We start from the raw sequence: 27,450 nt of genomic DNA on the forward strand, positions 1-27,450 counted from the left end.
GGATCCATAAAGTACATCAGGGAATGAGCACCCTCTGCTGGCCGGACTAAAAGTAACTCAAGCAACTAGTTTTCCACAAGGGGTCTCCCATCCATGTACTGACCAGGCTCAGGCCTGCTTAGCTTTAGTGAGAAACTAGAATCTGGCTAATGCATGCAACAGTTGAACTTGGATTGGTCCAACTTAATAAAGCTGCTCTAATAGAGGAGTATGGGAATGAGCACCCCCTGCTGGTCGGACTAAAACTACGTCCAGCAGCAAACTAGATTTTCACAAAGGTAGCGCATCCTGCCTGGCTCAATAGGGCCGGCAGGATGCGCTACTACCTCAATATATGAGGTAAAATACAGTAAACTAGTTTTATTACAAAGGTAGCGCATCCTGACAGGCTCAATACGGCCAACAGAATACGCTACCACTTCAATAAATGAAACATTTATGCTACCACTTCAATAATTGAGGTCAAATTTATGAATAATGTAGGGAATTAATGACCACAGAAAGTCAAGAGGCCAGTTTAATGCCTTATCCAAAGAATGTTCCTTTTTACAGGGGCTTTTTAAGGCTTCATCAAAAAGTGGCTCGCAGTCAGAGGTTGTTTCTGTTATATTTGGACTTTTGGATCCATAAAGTACGTCAGGGAATGAGCACCCCCTGCTGGCCGGAATAAAAGTACCTGCAGCATCAAACTAGCTTCCGACAAGGGGTCTCCTATCCATGTACTGATCAGGCTCAGGCCTGCTTAGATTTAATGAGGAACCAAAATCTGGCTAATGCATGCAACAGTTGAACTTGGATTCGTTCCTGCTTAATAAAGCTGCTCTAATAGAGGAGTAGCGCATCCTGACAGGCTCAATAAGGACAGCAGAATGTACTTCCACCTAGTAGGACTTTTGAACACATAAGTACATGTCAGAGAATGAGCACCCCCTGCTGGTCGGACTAAAACTACGTCCAGCAGCAAACTAGATTTTCACAAAGGTAGTGCATCCTGCCAGGCTCAAAAGGGCCGGCAGGATGCGCTACCGCCTCAATAAATGAGGTCAAATTCAGTAAACTAGTTTTATTACAAAGGTAGCGCATCCTGACAGGCTCAATACGGCCAACAGAATACGCTACCACTTCAATAAATTAGGTCACATTTATAAATAATGTAGGGAATTAATGACCGCAGAAAGTCAGGAGACCAGTTTAATGCCTCATCTAACGAATGTTCCTTTTTACAGGGGGCTCTTTAAGGCTTCATCAAAAAGTGGCTCACAGTCAGAGGTCGTTTTTGTTATATTTGGACTTTTGGATCTATAAAGTACGTCAAGTAATGGGCACCCCCTGCTGGCCGGACTAAAAGTACCTCATGCAACTAACTAGTTTTCCACAAGCGGTGTCCCATCCAAATAGTGACCAGGCTCAGGCCTGCTTAGCTTTAGTGAGGAACCAGAATCTGGCTAATGCATGTAACAGCTAAACTTCTTTTTTCCCTTTAATAAAGCTGCTCTAATAGAGGAGTAGCGCATCCTGACAGGCTCAATAAGGCCAGCAGAATTTACTTCCACCTAGTAGGACTTTTGAAACCATAAGTACATGTCAGGGAATGAGCACCCCCTGCTGGCCGGACTAAAACTACCTCCAGCAGCAAACTAGTTTTTCACAAAGGTAGCGCATCCTGCCAGGCTCAATAGGGCCGGCAGGATGCGCTACCACCTCAATAAATGAGGTCAAATTTATAAATAATGTAGGGAATTAATGACCACAGAAAGTCAGGAGGCCAGTTTAATGCCTCATCCAACAAACGTTCCTTTTTACAGGGGACGGTTTAAGGCTTCATCAAAAAGTGGCTATTTTTCACAGTCAGAGGTCGTTTTATTATAGTGGACTTTTGGATCCATAAAGTACATCAGGGAATGAGCACCCCCTGCTGGCCGGACTAAAAGTACCTCAAGCATCAAACTAGTTTTCCACAAGGGGTCTCCCATCCGTGTACTGACCAGGCTCAGGCCTGCTTAGCTTTAGAGAGAAACCAGAATCTGGATAATGCATGCAATAGTTGAACTTGGATTCTTCCCCCTTAATAAAGCTGCTCTAATAGAGGAGTAGCGCATCCTGACAGTCTCAATAAGGACAGCGGAATGTACTTCCACCTAGTAGGACTTTTGAACACATAAGTACATGTCAGGGAATGAGCATCCCCTGCTGGTCGGAATAAAACTACGTCCAGCAGCAAACTAGATTTTCACAAAGGTAGCGCATCCTGCCAGGCTCAATAGGGCCGGCAGGATGCGCTACTACCTCAATAAATGAGGTCAAATTCAGTAAACTAGTTTTAATACAAAGGTAGCGCATCCTGACAGGCTCAATACAGCCAACAGAATACACTACCACTTCAATAAATCAAGCATTTATGCTACCACTTCAATAAATGAGGTCAAATTTATAAATAATGTAGGGAATTAATGACCACAGAAAGTCAAGAAGCCAGTTTAATGCCTCATCCAAAGAATGTTCTTTTTTACAGGGGGCTTTTTAAGGCTTCATCAAAAAGTGGCTGGCAGTCAGAGGTTTTTTTTTGTTATATTTGGACTTCTGGATCCATAAAGTACGTCAGGGAATGAGCACCCCCTGCTGGCTGGGCTAAAAGTACCTCCAGCATCAAACTAGTTTTCCACAAGGGGTCTCCCATCCATGTACTGATCAGGCGCAGGCCTGCTTAGATTTAATGAGGAACCAGAAAATGACTAATGCATGCAACAGTTGAACTTGATTTCTTCCCCCTTAATAAAGCTGCTCTAATAGAGAAGTAGCGCATCCTGACAGGCTCAATAAGGCCAGCAGAATGTACTTTCACCTAGTAGGAGTTTTGAAACCATAAGTACATGTCAGGGAATGAGCACCCCCTGCTGGCCGGACTAAAACTACCTCCAGCAGCAAACTAATTTTTCTCAAAGGTAGCGCATCCTGCCAGGCTCAATAGGGCTGGCAGGATGCGCTACCACCTCAATAAATGAGGTCAAATTTATAAATAATGTAGGGAATTAATGACCACAGAAAGTCAGGAGGCCAGTTTAATGCCTCATCCAACAAACGTTCCTTTTTACAGGGGACGGTTTAAGGCTTCATCAAAAAGTGGCTATTTTTCACAGTCAGAGGTCGTTTTATTATATTGGACTTTTGGATCCATAAAGTACATCAGGGAATGAGCACCCTCTGCTGGCCGGACTAAAAGTAACTCAAGCAACTAGTTTTCCACAAGGGGTCTCCCATCCATGTACTGACCAGGCTCAGGCCTGCTTAGCTTTAATGAGAAACCAGAATCTGGCTAATGCATGCAACAGTTGAACTTGGATTCGTTCCCGCTTAATAAAGCTGCTCTAATAGAGGAGTAGCGCATCCTGACAGTCTCAATAAGGACAGCAGAATGTACTTCCACCTAGTAGGACTTTTGAACACATAAGTACATGTCAGGGAATGAGCATCCCCTGCTGGTCGGACTAAAACTACGTCCAGCAGCAAACTAGATTTTCACAAAGGTAGCGCATCCTGCCAGGCTCAATAGGGCCGGCAGGATGCGCTACCGCCTCAATAAATGAGGTCAAATTCAGTAAACTAGTTTTATTACAAAGGTAGCGCATCCTGACATGCTCAATACGGCCAACAGAATACGCTACCACTTCAATAAATTAGGTCACATTTATAAATAATGTAGGGAATTAATAACCGCAGAAAGTCAGGAGACCAGTTTAATGCCTCATCCAAAGAATGTTCCTTTTTACAGTGGGCTCTTTAAGGCTTCATCAAAAAGTGGCTCACAGTCAGAGGTCGTTTTTGTTATATTTGGACTTTTGGATCTATAAAGTACGTCAAGTAATGGGCACCCCCTGCTGACCGGACTAAAAGTACCTCATGCAACTAACTAGTTTTCCACAAGTGGTGTCCCATCCATATAGTGACCAGGCTCAGGTCTGCTTGGCTTTAGTGAGGAACCAGAATCTGGCTAATGCATGTAACAGCTAAACTTCTTTTTTCCCTTTAATAAAGCTGCTCTAATAGAGGAGTAGCGCATCCTGACAGGCTCAATAAGGCCAGCAGAATGTACTTCCACCTAGTAGGACTTTTGAAACCATAAGTACATGTCAGGGAATGAGCACCCCCTGCTGGCCGGACTAAAACTACCTCCAGCAGCAAACTAGTTTTTCACAAAGGTAGCGCATCCTGCCAGGCTCAATAGGGCCGGCAGGATGCGCTACCACCTCAATAAATGAGGTCAAATTTATAAATAATGTAGGGAATTAATGACCACAGAAAGTCAGGAGGCCAGTTTAATGCCTCATCCAACAAACGTTCCTTTTTACAGGGGGCGGTTTAAGGCTTCATCAAAAAGTGGCTATTTTTCACAGTCAGAGGTCGTTTTATTATAGTGGACTTTTGGATCCATAAAGTACATCAGGGAATGAGCACCCCCTGCTGGCCGGACTAAAAGTACCTCAAGCATCAAACTAGTTTTCCACAAGGGGTCTCCCATCCGTGTACTGACCAGGCTCAGGCCTGCTTAGCTTTAGAGAGAAACCAGAATCTGGATAATGCATGCAATAGTTGAACTTGGATTCTTCCCCCTTAATAAAGCTGCTCTAATAGAGGAGTAGCGCATCCTGACAGTCTCAATAAGGACAGCAGAATGTACTTCCACCTAGTAGGACTTTTGAACACATAAGTACATGTCAGGGAATGAGCATCCCCTGCTGGTCGGAATAAAACTACGTCCAGCAGCAAACTAGATTTTCACAAAGGTAGCGCATCCTGCCAGGCTCAATAGGGCCGGCAGGATGCGCTACTACCTCAATAAATGAGGTCAAATTCAGTAAACTAGTTTTATTACAAAGGTAGCGCATCCTGACAGGCTCAATACAGCCAACAGAATACACTACCACTTCAATAAATCAAGCATTTATGCTACCACTTCAATAAATGAGGTCAAATTTATAAATAATGTAGGGAATTAATGACCACAGAAAGTCAAGAAGCCAGTTTAATGCCTCATCCAAAGAATGTTCTTTTTTACAGGGGGCTTTTTAAGGCTTCATCAAAAAGTGGCTGGCAGTCAGAGGTTTTTTTTTGTTATATTTGGACTTCTGGATCCATAAAGTACGTCAGGGAATGAGCACCCCCTGCTGGCTGGGCTAAAAGTACCTCCAGCATCAAACTAGTTTTCCACAAGGGGTCTCCCATCCATGTACTGATCAGGCGCAGGCCTGCTTAGATTTAATGAGGAACCAGAAAATGACTAATGCATGCAACAGTTGAACTTGATTTCTTCCCCCTTAATAAAGCTGCTCTAATAGAGAAGTAGCGCATCCTGACAGGCTCAATAAGGCCAGCAGAATGTACTTTCACCTAGTAGGAGTTTTGAAACCATAAGTACATGTCAGGGAATGAGCACCCCCTGCTGGCCGGACTAAAACTACCTCCAGCAGCAAACTAATTTTTCTCAAAGGTAGCGCATCCTGCCAGGCTCAATAGGGCTGGCAGGATGCGCTACCACCTCAATAAATGAGGTCAAATTTATGAATAATGTAGGGAATTAATGACCACAGAAAGTCAAGAGGCCAGTTTAATGCCTCATCTAACGAATGTTCCTTTACAGGGGGCTCTTTAAGGCTTCATCAAAAAGTGGCTCACAGTCAGAGGTCGTTTTTGTTATATTTGGACTTTTGGATCTATAAAGTACGTCAAGTAATGGGCACCCCCTGCTGGCCGGACTAAAAGTACCTCATGCAACTAACTAGTTTTCCACAAGCGGTGTCCCATCCAAATAGTGACCAGGCTCAGGCCTGCTTAGCTTTAGTGAGGAACCAGAATCTGGCTAATGCATGTAACAGCTAAACTTCTTTTTTCCCTTTAATAAAGCTGCTCTAATAGAGGAGTAGCGCATCCTGACAGGCTCAATAAGGCCAGCAGAATTTACTTCCACCTAGTAGGACTTTTGAACCCATAAGTACATGTCAGGGAATGAGCACCCCCTGCTGGTCAGACTAAAACTACCTCCAGCAGCAAACTAATTTTTCACAAAGGTAGCGCATCCTGCCAGGCTCAATAGGGCCGGCAGGATGCGCTACCACCTCAATAAATGAGGTCAAATTCAGTAAACTAGTTTTATTACAAAGGTAGCGCATCCTGACAGGCTCAATACGGCCAACAGAATCTGCTACCACTTCAATAAATGAGGTCAAATTTATAAATAATGTAGGGAATTAATGACCACAGAAAGTCAGGAGGCCAGTTTAATGCCTCATCCAAAGAACGTTCCTTTTTACAGGGGGGCGGTTTAAGGCTTCATCAAAAAGTGGCTATTTTTCACAGTCAGAGGTCGTTTTATTATATTGGACTTTTGGATCCTTAAAGTACATCAGGGAATGAGCACCCTCTGCTGGCCGGACTAAAAGTAACTCAAGCAACTAGTTTTCCACAAGGGGTCTCCCATCCATGTACTGACCAGGCTCAGGCCTGCTTAGCTTTAGTGAGAAACTAGAATCTGGCTAATGCATGCAACAGTTGAACTTGGATTGGTCCAACTTAATAAAGCTGCTCTAATAGAGGAGTATGGGAATGAGCACCCCCTGCTGGTCGGACTAAAACTACGTCCAGCAGCAAACTAGATTTTCACAAAGGTAGCGCATCCTGCCTGGCTCAATAGGGCCGGCAGGATGCGCTACTACCTCAATATATGAGGTAAAATACAGTAAACTAATTTTATTACAAAGGTAGCGCATCCTGACAGGCTCAATACGGCCAACAGAATACGCTACCACTTCAATAAATGAAACATTTATGCTACCACTTCAATAAATGAGGTCAAATTTATGAATAATGTAGGGAATTAATGACCACAGAAAGTCAAGAGGCCAGTTTAATGCCTTATCCAAAGAATGTTCCTTTTTACAGGGGCTTTTTAAGGCTTCATCAAAAAGTGGCTGGCAGTCAGAGGTTTTTTTTTTTGTTATATTTGGACTTCTGGATCCATAAAGTACGTCAGGGAATGAGCACCCCCTGCTGGCTGGGCTAAAAGTACCTGCAGCATCAAACTAGCTTCCGACAAGGGGTCTCCTATCCATGTACTGATCAGGCTCAGGCCTGCTTAGATTTAATGAGGAACCAAAATCTGGCTAATGCATGCAACAGTTGAAATTGATTTCTTCCCCCTTAATAAAGCTGCTCTAATAGAGGAGTAGCGCATCCTGACAGGCTCAATAAGGCCAGCAGAATGTACTTCCACCTAGTAGGACTTTTGAAACCATAAGTACATGTCAGGGAATGAGCACCCCCTGCTGGCCGGACTAAAACTACCTCCAGCAGCAAACTAATTTTTCTCAAAGGTAGCGCATCCTGCCAGGCTCAATAGGGCTGGCAGGATGCGCTACCACCTCAATAAATGAGGTCAAATTTATAAATAATGTAGGGAATTAATGACCACAGAAAGTCAGGAGGCCAGTTTAATGCCTTATCCAACAAACGTTCCTTTTTACAGGGGGCGGTTTAAGGCTTCATCAAAAAGTGGCTATTTTTCACAGTCAGAGGTCGTTTTATTATATTGGACTTTTGGATCCATAAAGTACATCAGGGAATGAGCACCCTCTGCTGGCCGGACTAAAAGTAACTCAAGCAACTAGTTTTCCACAAGGGGTCTCCCATCCATGTACTGACCAGGCTCAGGCCTGCTTAGCTTTAGTGAGAAACTAGAATCTGGCTAATGCATGCAACAGTTGAACTTGGATTGGTCCAACTTAATAAAGCTGCTCTAATAGAGGAGTATGGGAATGAGCACCCCCTGCTGGTCGGACTAAAACTACGTCCAGCAGCAAACTAGATTTTCACAAAGGTAGCGCATCCTGCCTGGCTCAATAGGGCCGGCAGGATGCGCTACTACCTCAATATATGAGGTAAAATACAGTAAACTAGTTTTATTACAAAGGTAGCGCATCCTGACAGGCTCAATACGGCCAACAGAATACGCTACCACTTCAATAAATGAAACATTTATGCTACCACTTCAATAATTGAGGTCAAATTTATGAATAATGTAGGGAATTAATGACCACAGAAAGTCAAGAGGCCAGTTTAATGCCTTATCCAAAGAATGTTCCTTTTTACAGGGGCTTTTTAAGGCTTCATCAAAAAGTGGCTCGCAGTCAGAGGTTGTTTCTGTTATATTTGGACTTTTGGATCCATAAAGTACGTCAGGGAATGAGCACCCCCTGCTGGCCGGAATAAAAGTACCTGCAGCATCAAACTAGCTTCCGACAAGGGGTCTCCTATCCATGTACTGATCAGGCTCAGGCCTGCTTAGATTTAATGAGGAACCAAAATCTGGCTAATGCATGCAACAGTTGAACTTGGATTCGTTCCTGCTTAATAAAGCTGCTCTAATAGAGGAGTAGCGCATCCTGACAGGCTCAATAAGGACAGCAGAATGTACTTCCACCTAGTAGGACTTTTGAACACATAAGTACATGTCAGAGAATGAGCACCCCCTGCTGGTCGGACTAAAACTACGTCCAGCAGCAAACTAGATTTTCACAAAGGTAGTGCATCCTGCCAGGCTCAAAAGGGCCGGCAGGATGCGCTACCGCCTCAATAAATGAGGTCAAATTCAGTAAACTAGTTTTATTACAAAGGTAGCGCATCCTGACAGGCTCAATACGGCCAACAGAATACGCTACCACTTCAATAAATTAGGTCACATTTATAAATAATGTAGGGAATTAATGACCGCAGAAAGTCAGGAGACCAGTTTAATGCCTCATCTAACGAATGTTCCTTTTTACAGGGGGCTCTTTAAGGCTTCATCAAAAAGTGGCTCACAGTCAGAGGTCGTTTTTGTTATATTTGGACTTTTGGATCTATAAAGTACGTCAAGTAATGGGCACCCCCTGCTGGCCGGACTAAAAGTACCTCATGCAACTAACTAGTTTTCCACAAGCGGTGTCCCATCCAAATAGTGACCAGGCTCAGGCCTGCTTAGCTTTAGTGAGGAACCAGAATCTGGCTAATGCATGTAACAGCTAAACTTCTTTTTTCCCTTTAATAAAGCTGCTCTAATAGAGGAGTAGCGCATCCTGACAGGCTCAATAAGGCCAGCAGAATTTACTTCCACCTAGTAGGACTTTTGAACCCATAAGTACATGTCAGGGAATGAGCACCCCCTGCTGGTCAGACTAAAACTACCTCCAGCAGCAAACTAATTTTTCACAAAGGTAGCGCATCCTGCCAGGCTCAATAGGGCCGGCAGGATGCGCTACCACCTCAATAAATGAGGTCAAATTCAGTAAACTAGTTTTATTACAAAGGTAGCGCATCCTGACAGGCTCAATACGGCCAACAGAATCTGCTACCACTTCAATAAATGAGGTCAAATTTATAAATAATGTAGGGAATTAATGACCACAGAAAGTCAGGAGGCCAGTTTAATGCCTCATCCAAAGAACGTTCCTTTTTACAGGGGGGCGGTTTAAGGGTTCATCAAAAAGTGGCTATTTTTCACAGTCAGAGGTCGTTTTATTATATTGGACTTTTGGATCCATAAAGTACGTCAAGTAATGGGCACCCCCTGCTGGCCGGACTAAAAGTACCTCATGCAACTAACTAGTTTTCCACAAGTGGTGTCCCATCCATATAGTGACCAGGCTCAGGCCTGCTTGGCTTTAGTGAGGAACCAGAATCTGGCTAATGCATGTAACAGCTAAACTTCTTTTTTCCCTTTAATAAAGCTGCTCTAATAGAGGAGTAGCGCATCCTGACAGGCTCAATAAGGCCAGCAGAATGTACTTCCACCTAGTAGGACTTTTGAAACCATAAGTACATGTCAGGGAATGAGCACCTCCTGCTGGCCGGACTAAAACTACCTCCAGCAGCAAACTAGTTTTTCACAAAGGTAGCGCATCCTGCCAGGCTCAATAGGGCCGGCAGGATGCGCTACCACCTCAATAAATTAGGTCAAATTTATAAATAATGTAGGGAATTAATGACCACAGAAAGTCAGGAGGCCAGTTTAATGCCTCATCCAACAAACGTTCCTTTTTACAGGGGGCGGTTTAAGGCTTCATCAAAAAGTGGCTATTTTTCACAGTCAGAGGTCGTTTTATTATAGTGGACTTTTGGATCCATAAAGTACATCAGGGAATGAGCACCCCCTGCTGGCCGGACTAAAAGTACCTCAAGCATCAAACTAGTTTTCCACAAGGGGTCTCCCATCCACGTACTGATCAGGCTCAGGCCTGCTTAGATTTAATGAGGAACCAGAAACTGACTAATGCATTCAACAGTTGAACTTGGATTCGTTTCCGCTTAATAAAGCTGCTCTAATAGAGGAGTAGCGCATCCTGACAGTCTCAATAAGGACAGCAGAATGTACTTCCACCTAGTAGGACTTTTGAACACATAAGTACATGTCAGGGAATGAGCATCCCCTGCTGGTCGGACTAAAACTACGTCCAGCAGCAAACTAGATTTTCACAAAGGTAGCGCATCCTGCCAGGCTCAATAGGGCCGGCAGGATGCGCTACCGCCTCAATAAATGAGGTCAAATTCAGTAAACTAGTTTTATTACAAAGGTAGCGCATCCTGACATGCTCAATACGGCCAACAGAATACGCTACCACTTCAATAAATTAGGTCACATTTATAAATAATGTAGGGAATTAATAACCGCAGAAAGTCAGGAGACCAGGTTAATGCCTCATCCAAAGAATGTTCCTTTTTACAGGGGGCTCTTTAAGGCTTCATCAAAAAGTGGCTCACAGTCAGAGGTCGTTTTTGTTATATTTGGACTTTTGGATCTATAAAGTACGTCAAGTAATGGGCACCCCCTGCTGACCGGACTAAAAGTACCTCATGCAACTAACTAGTTTTCCACAAGTGGTGTCCCATCCATATAGTGACCAGGCTCAGGCCTGCTTGGCTTTAGTGAGGAACCAGAATCTGGCTAATGCATGTAACAGCTAAACTTCTTTTTTCCCTTTAATAAAGCTGCTCTAATAGAGGAGTAGCGCATCCTGACAGGCTCAATAAGGCCAGCAGAATGTACTTCCACCTAGTAGGACTTTTGAAACCATAAGTACATGTCAGGGAATGAGCACCCCCTGCTGGCCGGACTAAAACTACCTCCAGCAGCAAACTAGTTTTTCACAAAGGTAGCGCATCCTGCCAGGCTCAATAGGGCCGGCAGGATGCGCTACCACCTCAATAAATGAGGTCAAATTTATAAATAATGTAGGGAATTAATGACCACAGAAAGTCAGGAGGCCAGTTTAATGCCTCATCCAACAAACGTTCCTTTTTACAGGGGGCGGTTTAAGGCTTCATCAAAAAGTGGCTATTTTTCACAGTCAGGGGTCGTTTTATTATAGTGGACTTTTGGATCCATAAAGTACATCAGGGAATGAGCACCCCCTGCTGGCCGGACTAAAAGTACCTCAAGCATCAAGCTAGCTTTCCACAAGGGGTCTCCCATCCGTGTACTGACCAGGCTCAGGCCTGCTTAGCTTTAGAGAGAAACTAGAATCTGGCTAATGCACGCAATAGTTGAACTTGGATTCTTCCCCCTTAATAAAGCTGCTCTAATCGAGGAGTAGCGCATCCTGACAGTCTCAATAAGGACAGCAGAATGTACTTCCACCTAGTAGGACTTTTGAACACATAAGTACATGTCAGGGAATGAGCATCCCCTGCTGGTCGGAATAAAACTACGTCCAGCAGCAAACTAGATTTTCACAAAGGTAGCGCATCCTGCCAGGCTCAACAGGGCCGGCAGGATGCGCTACTACCTCAATAAATGAGGTCAAATTCAGTAAACTAGTTTTATTACAAAGGTAGCGCATCCTGACAGGCTCAATACAGCCAACAGAATACACTACCACTTCAATAAATCAAGCATTTATGCTACCACTTCAATAAATGAGGTCAAATTTATAAATAATGTAGGGAATTAATGACCACAGAAAGTCAAGAAGCCAGTTTAATGCCTCATCCAAAGAATGTTCTTTTTTACAGGGGGCTTTTTAAGGCTTCATCAAAAAGTGGCTGGCAGTCAGAGGTTTTTTTTTGTTATATTTGGACTTCTGGATCCATAAAGTACGTCAGGGAATGAGCACCCCCTGCTGGCTGGGCTAAAAGTACCTGCAGCATCAAACTAGCTTCCGACAAGGGGTCTCCTATCCATGTACTGATCAGGCTCAGGCCTGCTTAGATTTAATGAGGAACCAAAATCTGGCTAATGCATGCAACAGTTGAAATTGATTTCTTCCCCCTTAATAAAGCTGCTCTAATAGAGGAGTAGCGCATCCTGACAGGCTCAATAAGGCCAGCAGAATGTACTTCCACCTAGTAGGACTTTTGAAACCATAAGTACATGTCAGGGAATGAGCACCCCCTGCTGGCCGGACTAAAACTACCTCCAGCAGCAAACTAATTTTTCTCAAAGGTAGCGCATCCTGCCAGGCTCAATAGGGCTGGCAGGATGCGCTACCACCTCAATAAATGAGGTCAAATTTATAAATAATGTAGGGAATTAATGACCACAGAAAGTCAGGAGGCCAGTTTAATGCCTTATCCAACAAACGTTCCTTTTTACAGGGGGCGGTTTAAGGCTTCATCAAAAAGTGGCTATTTTTCACAGTCAGAGGTCGTTTTATTATATTGGACTTTTGGATCCATAAAGTACATCAGGGAATGAGCACCCTCTGCTGGCCGGACTAAAAGTAACTCAAGCAACTAGTTTTCCACAAGGGGTCTCCCATCCATGTACTGACCAGGCTCAGGCCTGCTTAGCTTTAGTGAGAAACTAGAATCTGGCTAATGCATGCAACAGTTGAACTTGGATTGGTCCAACTTAATAAAGCTGCTCTAATAGAGGAGTATGGGAATGAGCACCCCCTGCTGGTCGGACTAAAACTACGTCCAGCAGCAAACTAGATTTTCACAAAGGTAGCGCATCCTGCCTGGCTCAATAGGGCCGGCAGGATGCGCTACTACCTCAATATATGAGGTAAAATACAGTAAACTAATTTTATTACAAAGGTAGCGCATCCTGACAGGCTCAATACGGCCAACAGAATACGCTACCACTTCAATAAATGAAACATTTATGCTACCACTTCAATAAATGAGGTCAAATTTATGAATAATGTAGGGAATTAATGACCACAGAAAGTCAAGAGGCCAGTTTAATGCCTTATCCAAAGAATGTTCCTTTTTACAGGGGCTTTTTAAGGCTTCATCAAAAAGTGGCTCGCAGTCAGAGGTTGTTTCTGTTATTTTTGGACTTTTGGATCCATAAAGTACGTCAGGGAATGAGCACCCCCTGCTGGCCGGAATAAAAGTACCTGCAGCATCAAACTAACTTCCGACAAGGGGTCTCCTATCCATGTACTGATCAGGCTCAGGCCTGCTTAGATTTAATGAGGAACCAAAATCTGGCTAATGCATGCAACAGTTGAACTTGGATTCGTTCCCGCTTAATAAAGCTGCTCTAATAGAGGAGTAGCGCATCCTGACAGGCTCAATAAGGACAGCAGAATGTACTTCCACCTAGTAGGACTTTTGAACACATAAGTACATGTCAGAGAATGAGCACCCCCTGCTGGTCGGACTAAAACTACGTCCAGCAGCAAACTAGATTTTCACAAAGGTAGTGCATCCTGCCAGGCTCAAAAGGGCCGGCAGGATGCGCTACCGCCTCAATAAATGAGGTCAAATTCAGTAAACTAGTTTTATTACAAAGGTAGCGCATCCTGACAGGCTCAATACGGCCAACAGAATACGCTACCACTTCAATAAATTAGGTCACATTTATAAATAATGTAGGGAATTAATGACCGCAGAAAGTCAGGAGACCAGTTTAATGCCTCATCTAACGAATGTTCCTTTTTACAGGGGGCTCTTTAAGGCTTCATCAAAAAGTGGCTCACAGTCAGAGGTCGTTTTTGTTATATTTGGACTTTTGGATCTATAAAGTACGTCAAGTAATGGGCACCCCCTGCTGACCGGACTAAAAGTACCTCATGCAACTAACTAGTTTTCCACAAGTGGTGTCCCATCCATATAGTGACCAGGCTCAGGCCTGCTTGGCTTTAGTGAGGAACCAGAATCTGGCTAATGCATGTAACAGCTAAACTTCTTTTTTCCCTTTAATAAAGCTGCTCTAATAGAGGAGTAGCGCATCCTGACAGGCTCAATAAGGCCAGCAGAATGTACTTCCACCTAGTAGGACTTTTGAAACCATAAGTACATGTCAGGGAATGAGCACCCCCTGCTGGCCGGACTAAAACTACCTCCAGCAGCAAACTAGTTTTTCACAAAGGTAGCGCATCCTGCCAGGCTCAATAGGGCCGGCAGGATGCGCTACCACCTCAATAAATGAGGTCAAATTTATAAATAATGTAGGGAATTAATGACCACAGAAAGTCAGGAGGCCAGTTTAATGCCTCATCCAACAAACGTTCCTTTTTACAGGGGGCGGTTTAAGGCTTCATCAAAAAGTGGCTATTTTTCACAGTCAGAGGTCGTTTTATTATAGTGGACTTTTGGATCCATAAAGTACATCAGGGAATGAGCACCCCCTGCTGGCCGGACTAAAAGTACCTCAAGCATCAAACTAGTTTTCCACAAGGGGTCTCCCATCCGTGTACTGACCAGGCTCAGGCCTGCTTAGCTTTAGAGAGAAACTAGAATCTGGCTAATGCATGCAATAGTTGAACTTGGATTCTTCCCCCTTAATAAAGCTGCTCTAATCGAGGAGTAGCGCATCCTGACAGTCTCAATAAGGACAGCAGAATGTACTTCCACCTAGTAGGACTTTTGAACACATAAGTACATGTCAGGGAATGAGCATCCCCTGCTGGTCGGAATAAAACTACGTCCAGCAGCAAACTAGATTTTCACAAAGGTAGCGCATCCTGCCAGGCTCAACAGGGCCGGCAGGATGCGCTACTACCTCAATAAATGAGGTCAAATTCAGTAAACTAGTTTTATTACAAAGGTAGCGCATCCTGACAGGCTCAATACAGCCAACAGAATACACTACCACTTCAATAAATCAAGCATTTATGCTACCACTTCAATAAATGAGGTCAAATTTATAAATAATGTAGGGAATTAATGACCACAGAAAGTCAAGAAGCCAGTTTAATGCCTCATCCAAAGAATGTTCTTTTTTACAGGGGGCTTTTTAAGGCTTCATCAAAAAGTGGCTGGCAGTCAGAGGTTTTTTTTTTTTGTTATATTTGGACTTCTGGATCCATAAAGTACGTCAGGGAATGAGCACCCCCTGCTGGCTGGGCTAAAAGTACCTGCAGCATCAAACTAGCTTCCGACAAGGGGTCTCCTATCCATGTACTGATCAGGCTCAGGCCTGCTTAGATTTAATGAGGAACCAAAATCTGGCTAATGCATGCAACAGTTGAAATTGATTTCTTCCCCCTTAATAAAGCTGCTCTAATAGAGGAGTAGCGCATCCTGACAGGCTCAATAAGGCCAGCAGAATGTACTTCCACCTAGTAGGACTTTTGAAACCATAAGTACATGTCAGGGAATGAGCACCCCCTGCTGGCCGGACTAAAACTACCTCCAGCAGCAAACTAATTTTTCTCAAAGGTAGCGCATCCTGCCAGGCTCAATAGGGCTGGAAGGATGCGCTACCACCTCAATAAATGAGGTCAAATTTATAAATAATGTAGGGAATTAATGACCACAGAAAGTCAGGAGGCCAGTTTAATGCCTTATCCAACAAACGTTCCTTTTTACAGGGGGCGGTTTAAGGCTTCATCAAAAAGTGGCTATTTTTCACAGTCAGAGGTCGTTTTATTATATTGGACTTTTGGATCCATAAAGTACATCAGGGAATGAGCACCCTCTGCTGGCCGGACTAAAAGAAACTCAAGCAACTAGTTTTCCACAAGGGGTCTCCCATCCATGTACTGACCAGGCTCAGGCCTGCTTAGCTTTAGTGAGAAACTAGAATCTGGCTAATGCATGCAACAGTTGAACTTGGATTGGTCCAACTTAATAAAGCTGCTCTAATAGAGGAGTATGGGAATGAGCACCCCCTGCTGGTCGGACTAAAACTACGTCCAGCAGCAAACTAGATTTTCACAAAGGTAGCGCATCCTGCCTGGCTCAATAGGGCCGGCAGGATGCGCTACTACCTCAATATATGAGGTAAAATACAGTAAACTAGTTTTATTACAAAGGTAGCGCATCCTGACAGGCTCAATACGGCCAACAGAATACGCTACCACTTCAATAAATGAAACATTTATGCTACCACTTCAATAATTGAGGTCAAATTTATGAATAATGTAGGGAATTAATGACCACAGAAAGTCAAGAGGCCAGTTTAATGCCTTATCCAAAGAATGTTCCTTTTTACAGGGGCTTTTTAAGGCTTCATCAAAAAGTGGCTCGCAGTCAGAGGTTGTTTCTGTTATATTTGGACTTTTGGATCCATAAAGTACGTCAGGGAATGAGCACCCCCTGCTGGCCGGAATAAAAGTACCTGCAGCATCAAACTAGCTTCCGACAAGGGGTCTCCTATCCATGTACTGATCAGGCTCAGGCCTGCTTAGATTTAATGAGGAACCAAAATCTGGCTAATGCATGCAACAGTTGAACTTGGATTCGTTCCTGCTTAATAAAGCTGCTCTAATAGAGGAGTAGCGCATCCTGACAGGCTCAATAAGGACAGCAGAATGTACTTCCACCTAGTAGGACTTTTGAACACATAAGTACATGTCAGAGAATGAGCACCCCCTGCTGGTCGGACTAAAACTACGTCCAGCAGCAAACTAGATTTTCACAAAGGTAGTGCATCCTGCCAGGCTCAAAAGGGCCGGCAGGATGCGCTACCGCCTCAATAAATGAGGTCAAATTCAGTAAACTAGTTTTATTACAAAGGTAGCGCATCCTGACAGGCTCAATACGGCCAACAGAATACGCTACCACTTCAATAAATTAGGTCACATTTATAAATAATGTAGGGAATTAATGACCGCAGAAAGTCAGGAGACCAGTTTAATGCCTCATCTAACGAATGTTCCTTTTTACAGGGGGCTCTTTAAGGCTTCATCAAAAAGTGGCTCACAGTCAGAGGTCGTTTTTGTTATATTTGGACTTTTGGATCTATAAAGTACGTCAAGTAATGGGCACCCCCTGCTGGCCGGACTAAAAGTACCTCATGCAACTAACTAGTTTTCCACAAGCGGTGTCCCATCCAAATAGTGACCAGGCTCAGGCCTGCTTAGCTTTAGTGAGGAACCAGAATCTGGCTAATGCATGTAACAGCTAAACTTCTTTTTTCCCTTTAATAAAGCTGCTCTAATAGAGGAGTAGCGCATCCTGACAGGCTCAATAAGGCCAGCAGAATTTACTTCCACCTAGTAGGACTTTTGAACCCATAAGTACATGTCAGGGAATGAGCACCCCCTGCTGGTCAGACTAAAACTACCTCCAGCAGCAAACTAATTTTTCACAAAGGTAGCGCATCCTGCCAGGCTCAATAGGGCCGGCAGGATGCGCTACCACCTCAATAAATGAGGTCAAATTCAGTAAACTAGTTTTATTACAAAGGTAGCGCATCCTGACAGGCTCAATACGGCCAACAGAATCTGCTACCACTTCAATAAATGAGGTCAAATTTATAAATAATGTAGGGAATTAATGACCACAGAAAGTCAGGAGGCCAGTTTAATGCCTCATCCAAAGAACGTTCCTTTTTACAGGGGGGCGGTTTAAGGGTTCATCAAAAAGTGGCTATTTTTCACAGTCAGAGGTCGTTTTATTATATTGGACTTTTGGATCCTTAAAGTACATCAGGGAATGAGCACCCCCTGCTGGCCGGACTAAAAGTACCTCAAGCATCAAACTAGTTTTCCACAAGGGGTCTCCCATCCACGTACTGATCAGGCTCAGGCCTGCTTAGATTTAATGAGGAACCAGAAACTGACTAATGCATTCAACAGTTGAACTTGGATTCGTTCCCGCTTAATAAAGCTGCTCTAATAGAGGAGTAGCGCATCCTGACAGTCTCAATAAGGACAGCAGAATGTACTTCCACCTAGTAGGACTTTTGAACACATAAGTACATGTCAGGGAATGAGCATCCCCTGCTGGTCGGACTAAAACTACGTCCAGCAGCAAACTAGATTTTCACAAAGGTAGCGCATCCTGCCAGGCTCAATAGGGCCGGCAGGATGCGCTACCGCCTCAATAAATGAGGTCAAATTCAGTAAACTAGTTTTATTACAAAGGTAGCGCATCCTGACATGCTCAATACGGCCAACAGAATACGCTACCACTTCAATAAATTAGGTCACATTTATAAATAATGTAGGGAATTAATAACCGCAGAAAGTCAGGAGACCAGTTTAATGCCTCATCCAAAGAATGTTCCTTTTTACAGGGGGCTCTTTAAGGCTTCATCAAAAAGTGGCTCACAGTCAGAGGTCGTTTTTGTTATATTTGGACTTTTGGATCTATAAAGTACGTCAAGTAATGGGCACCCCCTGCTGACCGGACTAAAAGTACCTCATGCAACTAACTAGTTTTCCACAAGTGGTGTCCCATCCATATAGTGACCAGGCTCAGGCCTGCTTGGCTTTAGTGAGGAACCAGAATCTGGCTAATGCATGTAACAGCTAAACTTCTTTTTTCCCTTTAATAAAGCTGCTCTAATAGAGGAGTAGCGCATCCTGACAGGCTCAATAAGGCCAGCAGAATGTACTTCCACCTAGTAGGACTTTTGAAACCATAAGTACATGTCAGGGAATGAGCACCCCCTGCTGGCCGGACTAAAACTACCTCCAGCAGCAAACTAGTTTTTCACAAAGGTAGCGCATCCTGCCAGGCTCAATAGGGCCGGCAGGATGCGCTACCACCTCAATAAATGAGGTCAAATTTATAAATAATGTAGGGAATTAATGACCACAGAAAGTCAGGAGGCCAGTTTAATGCCTCATCCAACAAACGTTCCTTTTTACAGGGGGCGCTTTAAGGCTTCATCAAAAAGTGGCTATTTTTCACAGTCAGAGGTCGTTTTATTATAGTGGACTTTTGGATCCATAAAGTACATCAGGGAATGAGCACCCCCTGCTGGCCGGACTAAAAGTACCTCAAGCATCAAACTAGTTTTCCACAAGGGGTCTCCCATCCGTGTACTGACCAGGCTCAGGCCTGCTTAGCTTTAGAGAGAAACCAGAATCTGGCTAATGCATGCAATAGTTGAACTTGGATTCTTCCCCCTTAATAAAGCTGCTCTAATAGAGGAGTAGCGCATCCTGACAGTCTCAATAAGGACAGCAGAATGTACTTCCACCTAGTAGGACTTTTGAACACATAAGTACATGTCAGGGAATGAGCATCCCCTGCTGGTCGGACTAAAACTACGTCCAGCAGCAAACTAGATTTTCACAAAGGTAGCGCATCCTGCCAGGCTCAATAGGGCCGGCAGGATGCGCTACAACCTCAATAAATGAGGTCAAATTCAGTAAACTAGTTTTATTACAAAGGTAGCGCATCCTGACAGGCTCAATACAGCCAACAGAATACACTACCACTTCAATAAATCAAGCATTTATGCTACCACTTCAATAAATGAGGTCAAATTTATAAATAATGTAGGGAATTAATGACCACAGAAAGTCAAGAAGACAGTTTAATGCCTCATCCAAAGAATGTTTTTTTTTACAGGGGGCTTTTTAAGGCTTCATCAAAAAGTGGCTGGCAGTCAGAGGTTTTTTTTTGTTATATTTGGACTTCTGGATCCATAAAGTACGTCAGGGAATGAGCACCCCCTGCTGGCCGGACTAAAACTACCTCCAGCAGCAAACTAATTTTTCTCAAAGGTAGCGCATCCTGCCAGGCTCAATAGGGCTGGCAGGATGCGCTACCACCTCAATAAATGAGGTCAAATTTATAAATAATGTAGGGAATTAATGACAACAGAAAGTCAGGAGGCCAGTTTAATGCCTCATCCAACAAACGTTCCTTTTTACAGGGGGCGGTTTAAGGCTTCATCAAAAAGTGGCTATTTTTCACAGTCAGAGGTCGTTTTATTATAGTGGACTTTTGGATCCATACAGTACATCAGGGAATGAGCACCCCCTGCTGGCCGGACTAAAAGTACCTCAAGCATCAAACTAGTTTTCCACAAGGGGTCTTCCATCCATGTACTGATCAGGCTCAGGCCTGCTTAGCTTTAGTAAGAAACCAGAATAGGGCCTGCAGGATTCACTACCAACTCAATAAATGAGGTCAAATTCAGTAAACTAGTTTTATTACAAAGGTTGCACATCCTGACAGGCTCAGTACGGCCAACAGAATACGCTACCACTTCAATAAATGAGGTCAAATTTACAAATAATGTAGGGAATTAATGACCACAGAAAGTCAGGGGGCCAGTTTAATGCCTCATCCTTTTTACAGGGGGTGGTTTAAGGCTTCATCAAAATGTGGGTATTTTTCACAGTCAGAGGTCGTTTTATTATATTGGACTTTTGGATCCATAAAGTACGTCAGGGAATGAGCACCATAGATATATATATACGTAGATGCCTCATTAGCGACTGTTTCGTAATATACGTAAGTTCCTTTATACGTAAGCCGTCCGCCATTTTGCTGCGGTCCACTTGACATCATTCACCCATAGATCTACTTAATTGACCATAGTAATCAGTGAATTTTCGAAATGCCACAGTCGTTGGTCTGCGAACCTACAGTATGGTGAATGACGTCAAGTGGACAGTTCCAAAATGTCGGACGCATCTATGTGCTTGGAGCAGTCCAATGGGGTATCTACGTATATATATCTATGATGAGCACAACCAGCAACTAAAATGAATTTTATATCTTAACACTCACATTTGTAATGACAGCAAACTTGCTGATCCCACTCAAGATGTTGTACCATATGCCTGGGAAAGGGAAGATAAATATATGACAGTGTGAGCTAGATCAAATAACAGTTATTTTAGGTGTAACCATGAGTAAGTCTACATATTTGCATATTTCATACCAATCTCTTTAGCACTGACTGCATCAGGTCTGCGTATTTCAGTGACGAATTTTGCTGCATCGAGTCGGATTTCAATGACATTATTAAGCAGAGCGAAGACTGGTGCCAGCGGGAAGGAGGCCACAAAGAGAGTGACAAATCCATACTGAATAACTGCAGACAAATAAACACACACACATACGCAAATGATCCATGTCCTTAATTAAACCCAGTTCCTCAAAGCCATCACAGACCTCCTTAAACACCATCGCTAAACCTCTTCAAAGGAAAAACTAATAATAGTTTGTATAGAGCAGATGTTGCCATTCATTTTGATATTTTTTATATTTGTTGGATGCACTTGTGCCACTATTGCATCCAATATGCGTCTGTTTGACTACAGTGAAGGATCATTGCAAAATTGCACTACCAATCAAAAGTTCCGATTTTTTATGTTTTTTAAAGTCTCTTCTGCTCACCAAGCCTGCATTTATTTGATCAAAAGAACAACAAAAACAGTAAAATTCTGAAATATTTTTACTATTTAAAATAACTGGTTTCTATTTGAAAATATTTAAAAATGTAAATTATTCCTGTGATTTCAAAGCTGAATTTTTAGCATCATTAAATAGAAATCTTTTGTTCCATTTATAAATGTCTTTATCATCACTTTTGATCAATTTAAAGCACCCTTGCTAAATAAAAGTATTAATATCTTGAATTTCTTTTCTCCGAAAAATAAAATAAAATAAAAATTACACTGACTCCAAGCTTTTAAACAGTTTAGTGTATGTTACAAAAGCTTTTTATTTCAGAAAAAAAAATTCTTTCTATTCATCAAAGAATCCTGAAAAAACTGTACTTAATACTGATGATAATGATAATAATAATATAAATAATGTTTCTTAAACAGCAAATCTAAATGATCATGTGACACAGAAGACTGGAATAATGATATAATAAAATTTAGCTTTGATCACAGGAATAAATAACATTTTTAAATATATTCAAATAGAAAACAGTTATTTTAAATAGGGATGCACGATATGAAAATTTTTTACCGAGACCGATAGCCGATAATTAAGTCCTTCTTGTGGCCGATACCGATACCGATACGTTCATATTTTTATATGATAATTTTGTGCACCCAGGAGAATACAAAATCTGAGATATACTAATGAAATGTATATTACTGTATATATCTGGGTCTAACAATCATAGCAAACATCAGTCCTGACTCAAACATTCAAAAATGTTTTTATTTTTTGTGTAAGGCACCACAATTCTAAATAAATAAAATGCTTTGACATTTGTCAACCTGGAAAAAATGAAAAGTGCATCATGGAGTAACGTCAGATGTCCAAATGTCCGTTAAAGCTTCTTATTGATCATATTATGAATGTGTGCAGCAACCAAATCGTACAAGGCGGGGAATAAAACATCAGAATCGAGGTAAAAACATCAACTTTTCAGAATGCCGCAAGCCCAACGCAGGTCATATGACATGAACCAACCAATCAGCTTCACCCGTTCCCTTAATAACATTGAAAGCACTGCCAAGGTGGAGAAACAGCTTACCATAGCTGTACAGGAATAACCATTTTTTTAATATTTAATAACAGAGCTACTGCAAGCGATTTTTAATGCTGAAAATCCATTTATCCTTTGCTGAAACTTCCGCGTCTTTATGGAGAGCGCAGGTCATGGTTGCTTAGCAACGGCAGACGCCACAGCAGAGCAGGCTACAGAGCGGTTTGGAAAGAAAGAGAAAGCGGCGCGTCTAGCGTTCTTTCCACGCGTTTTAGGCGCGACATGTGAACGGCCCCTAAAATAGATTCACCGCGATGATGACCTCTGAAGTGACCTCCTCTCAGAATCCTTGCTAAACACTTGCTAAACATCGGTCGATAATTTATCTGTCCGATAAATATCGTGCATCCCTAATTTTAAACAGTAAAAATATTTCAAAATTTTACTGCTTTTGCTTTACTTTGAATCATTTGGAAATCCAGGCTTGGTGAGCAGAAGAGACTTTAAAAACATTAAAAATCTTACTGTTCAAAAACTTTTGACTGGTATTGTACATACATTACTTGGTACAAATGCCTAACAATTATTTGTAAGTTATTCCGTTATTACAGTTGTAAAATTCAATTTTATACAGTATTCGCATTGTCCTTTCATATATTTTGAAGTATTTTTAAAAATAAAGTACATTGGTGGATCATTAAAAATAAGACCTGCAATGTGTATTAAGAAAAGATATTAATTGACTATAACACTCAAGCCACAAAACTACCACTAAACAGCCAAATGAGGCTTTCAAGTTGCACGTTGACTCCAAAACACATAGTAATGATGTTTTTGTGGATGTAAGGCATTTCAAACAAGTATTAAACCAAAAATATTGTTCAATCTGAGCATGTGGTACTCACCCATCTCCATGTACTCTGGGCTCAAACCCTCATATGGCTCCAGATCATAGTCCAAATCCCATCGCTGTGGTTCTCGTTTTGAATCCTTGTCCTCTTCATCTTCCGATCCATCTTTTTCCTCTTTATACGTGCGATACATCTTCTTCAGCTTTCTGTAATGTCAAAATTTGCTTAAACACTTCCTTCCATCCACTCACTGTGTGCTGTGTTGGTAATGTTAAACAGTGCGGAGAATTAAAATTTAATTTAACAAGAGAGTTAGGGGCTTCCTTTAATAGACTAGGGGTACTTTGTGAAATCAAAGAAAATTACCAGAGGGACTACGGGGAAGACTTTGCGTGTGTGTTTATGTGTTTATAAAACACTTACGGAATGGCAATTTCGAACACATTATTCTGAATAAGCTGCTTTCCCAGCATAATGATTCCCAGCTGAATACACACTTCAATAAGACAGCCACCTGGAGAACACTAGACCAAAAACACATGTACATGCAATCGTTAGTTACATTATGCTAAAACGCTGAAGACAAACATTTTATCGGTTTTAATAATTACCTCTTCCATGCGGAAATCCTTAAAGACATAAACATAGTCACCCGGACGACCGGCAAACCTAAATTAGCACACCAGAGTTATGAAGGATTTTTAAAAATACTTACAGTGCTACTATTTTCTGGATTAAACAATCCAAAAAATTGAGCATTTAGGCGCTAGACGCTACAGCGACATATACTTCACAGTGACGCACTACATAGATTAGTATAGACACAACGCTATATAGACATACAACAACACTACATGTAAGACACAGACACCACAGAACAGGTTGTTAGAGAACTATAATTTGCATTTGGAAATTTAGACATGAGTGAAAAAGTAATATATTAATAAAATGATTTTATATTTTTGAATTGAGTAAAAAATAGGCATAAAATAGTTTTTAAGAAGAGTGCACAACATGGGCTTTGTATACAAATATTATATAAAAGATTGACAAGTAATATATAGTAAAAAAAATGAATAGAAAGTAGACAAAAATACAAAATGACTATTTTGGCAGCACTTTACAATAAGGTCATATTAATTAACTTTAGTTAATGCATTCACTAAAAATGAGCAATACGTTGTTACAGTGCTAATTAAACTTTGTTAACGTTAATAAAAATACTTGATAGTTCAGGTCTATTAAATAATATTAATGCAACTTTTGATTTTGATAGTACATTATTATTTATATGTTCAAGTAAACATTATGTAATATATTTTTCATGTTTTTTTTACAGTAAAATGTTTTTTCTTCTGCTCATAAAGCTTGCATTTATTTGATCCAAAGTACAGAAAAAACAGTACATTTTTAAAGTATTTTTACTGTTTAAAATAACTGTTTTCTAGTTGAATATATTTTAAAATTGTATTTATTTCTGTGATTTTAAAGCTGATTTTTTTTTGCATAATTTCTCCAGTCACATGATCCTTCAGAAATCATTCTAATATTCTTATTTGCAGTTATGTTACAAAAGCTTTTTATTTCAGATAAATGCTGATCTTTGGATCTCAGCTGTTTTAAATATTAATAATAATAATAAAAATGTTTCTTGAACAGCAAATCAGCATATTAGAGTGATTTCTGAAGAGTCATGTGACACTGAAGACTTGAGTAATGATGCTGAAAATTTAGCTTTGCATCACAGGAATAAATTATATTTTAAAATATATTCAAATAGAACACAGTTATTTTTAAATAGTAAAAATATTTTACAACATTACTGCTTCTGCTGTACTTTGGATCAAATAAATGCAGGCTTGGTGAGCAGAAGAGGCATTAAAAATCTTACTGTTCAAAAACTTTTCACTGGTAGTGTATGTTCAAAAAACATGTTTTATAAATATATAAAAATATTCCTATGAAACAAATGCAAAAGTGATTATATACAGAACAGACGAACATAGATAACATTCTCAACAATGGAGTACACAGGACAGACACACACCACTAGTGTAGACACAACACTACATAATACAAACACAATACTACAGTAAGCACGTGACTACACTAGAACACACTGGACATGATAAACAACAACAAAGTACATTATAATAATCCAATTATCATTGCTCGCAGCAGACACAGAACGTCACATTAGTTTGGGTGGGTATGCTAATGGGATGCCATTTTACCTGCCCTTAAAGAAGGCCACATAGAAGACAGGTGCAAAAGCATTCATGCTCTTCAGCAAAAAAGCTTTCAAGATCACATGCTCCTCAAATGTCGATTCAGTCTTTGGAATCTCTGCAAGTATGACATTAACATCACATTCATAATAGTAATGCATGATCTTCTCTTTGTTAGAGTCACCCTTTTATCAAGAAAACATTTTTTTTTGTCATGTAAACACACACACCGAGTTCTGTAATCCAGGCTGCTATAGCGCCGTAGATCTCATCCAGCACCAGAACCACCAGCAAGTTGATGATGACTGCGGTGGTTGTCACGGTTACACGCACATTAGCCTTGGCCTCGTGATCAGGGTTCATCGACATGACGGCAAACACAATGATACGGTACAGAATCACTCCAGACACGGCAGAGAATGTGACCCCAACCTGAAAAAAAAAAACAGATAAATATGAGTTTTGATGATTAAAAACACAAATTTAAATGCACAAATGATCTTTGATGGGATAAGGTACCCACCATAAGGAGGATAGAGGATATGTTGATGCAGTATCCTGGCAGCCGGTCTGTCCATGACAAAGATTCAGAGGCAAGCTACAAGAACAACAGGATGTTATTTAATGCTCACGTATCAGCTGTAAATACTAACTACTGGAGTACAGTAATCACATTTTGTCTAAAATGGATAAGCAATTATTATTTTAAAGGGATATAGTTCACCCAAAAATGCTGTCATTAATTACTCACCCTCACCCGTAAGACCTTGGAAAATTTTGTTGAAATCTGAGAGCTTTCTGACTGAATTTTAATTTTTGGGTAAACTGACCCTTAAAAATTTCACACCTCTAAATCTCTATTCTAGTATTTTTACATGCTTCTGGACAAATCTGGCATCAAAACGTTAAAGTGTACAGTCAAACTAAAAATAAATAAATACAATTACATGAAAAAAATTGGTGGATTTCACACAAAGAAATAAAATATCATAAAATGAAAATAAAAACTTTTAAAATGGAAATTCGATTAGATTAACTTTTAATCACATTTTAATCTATTTTTTTATTTAGTTAAGTTAAATTTAGTTAAAAGTTTATTTAAAAAGCACCACAGCATTTAAAATTTTTTGTAAAATCAACCTATAAATTGGTTACTTATACCTAAAAAAATGACACACATCTTTAATTTTTTTTACATGGTTCTGGACAAATTAAAAAACAAATTCAATTAATTCAATTAAAATTAAATTAAGAATTTTAAAATGTAATAATAGGAAAATTAGATTAAATAAGCATCTAATCACGTTTTAAATCATTTTTTTATATTTAGTTAAAGTTAATTAAAAAAGCATCACAGTAAATAACATTTTTGCTAAAATCAACCTATAAATTAGTTACTTATCTCAAAAAATGACACATCTTGAAATTTTTATTTTACATGCTTCTGACCCAAAAAAGTAAAAAAATAAAAAAAATAAAAAATGAAATGAAATGAAAATAAAATAAAGAATTTTAAAATGTAATGATAAGAAAATTAGATTAAATACACATTTAATCACATTTTTTTTTACATCTATTTTTAATATTTAGTTAAAGTTAATTAAAAAAGCACCACAGTAAATAACATTTTTGCTAAAATCAACCTATTAATTTGGTTACTTATATCTAAAAAAAGGACACATATCTTTACATGCTTCTGGACAAATATGTCATCAAAACATTACAGTGTACAGTTGAAATATAATGCTGATATGATAACTGATTTTGAAAAAAAAAAGTAAAAAATAATAAAGTAAGAAATAAATAACATGGG

The 27,450-nt window shown here is 40.8% G+C and overlaps 1 protein-coding gene across 1 annotated transcript in view; it reads right to left on the reverse strand.

Annotated features, from left to right (window-relative positions):
- ano2a (anoctamin 2a) overlaps positions 1-27,450 on the reverse strand; it is a 108,931-nt gene that overhangs the window by 59,746 nt on the left and 21,735 nt on the right. Inside the window, exons 15-22 of the mRNA XM_073850211.1 lie at positions 26,161-26,235; positions 25,868-26,069; positions 25,644-25,755; positions 24,021-24,078; positions 23,833-23,933; positions 23,464-23,615; positions 21,050-21,202; positions 20,896-20,948 (exon numbers count right to left, since the gene is read on the reverse strand). Coding sequence (XP_073706312.1) covers positions 20,896-20,948; positions 21,050-21,202; positions 23,464-23,615; positions 23,833-23,933; positions 24,021-24,078; positions 25,644-25,755; positions 25,868-26,069; positions 26,161-26,235 — 906 coding nt within the window. The remainder of the gene's footprint in view (positions 1-20,895; positions 20,949-21,049; positions 21,203-23,463; positions 23,616-23,832; positions 23,934-24,020; positions 24,079-25,643; positions 25,756-25,867; positions 26,070-26,160; positions 26,236-27,450) is intronic.

This window comes from Garra rufa, chromosome 11 (genome assembly GCF_049309525.1).
Source record: "Garra rufa chromosome 11, GarRuf1.0, whole genome shotgun sequence".
Taxonomy (NCBI): domain Eukaryota; kingdom Metazoa; phylum Chordata; class Actinopteri; order Cypriniformes; family Cyprinidae; genus Garra; species Garra rufa.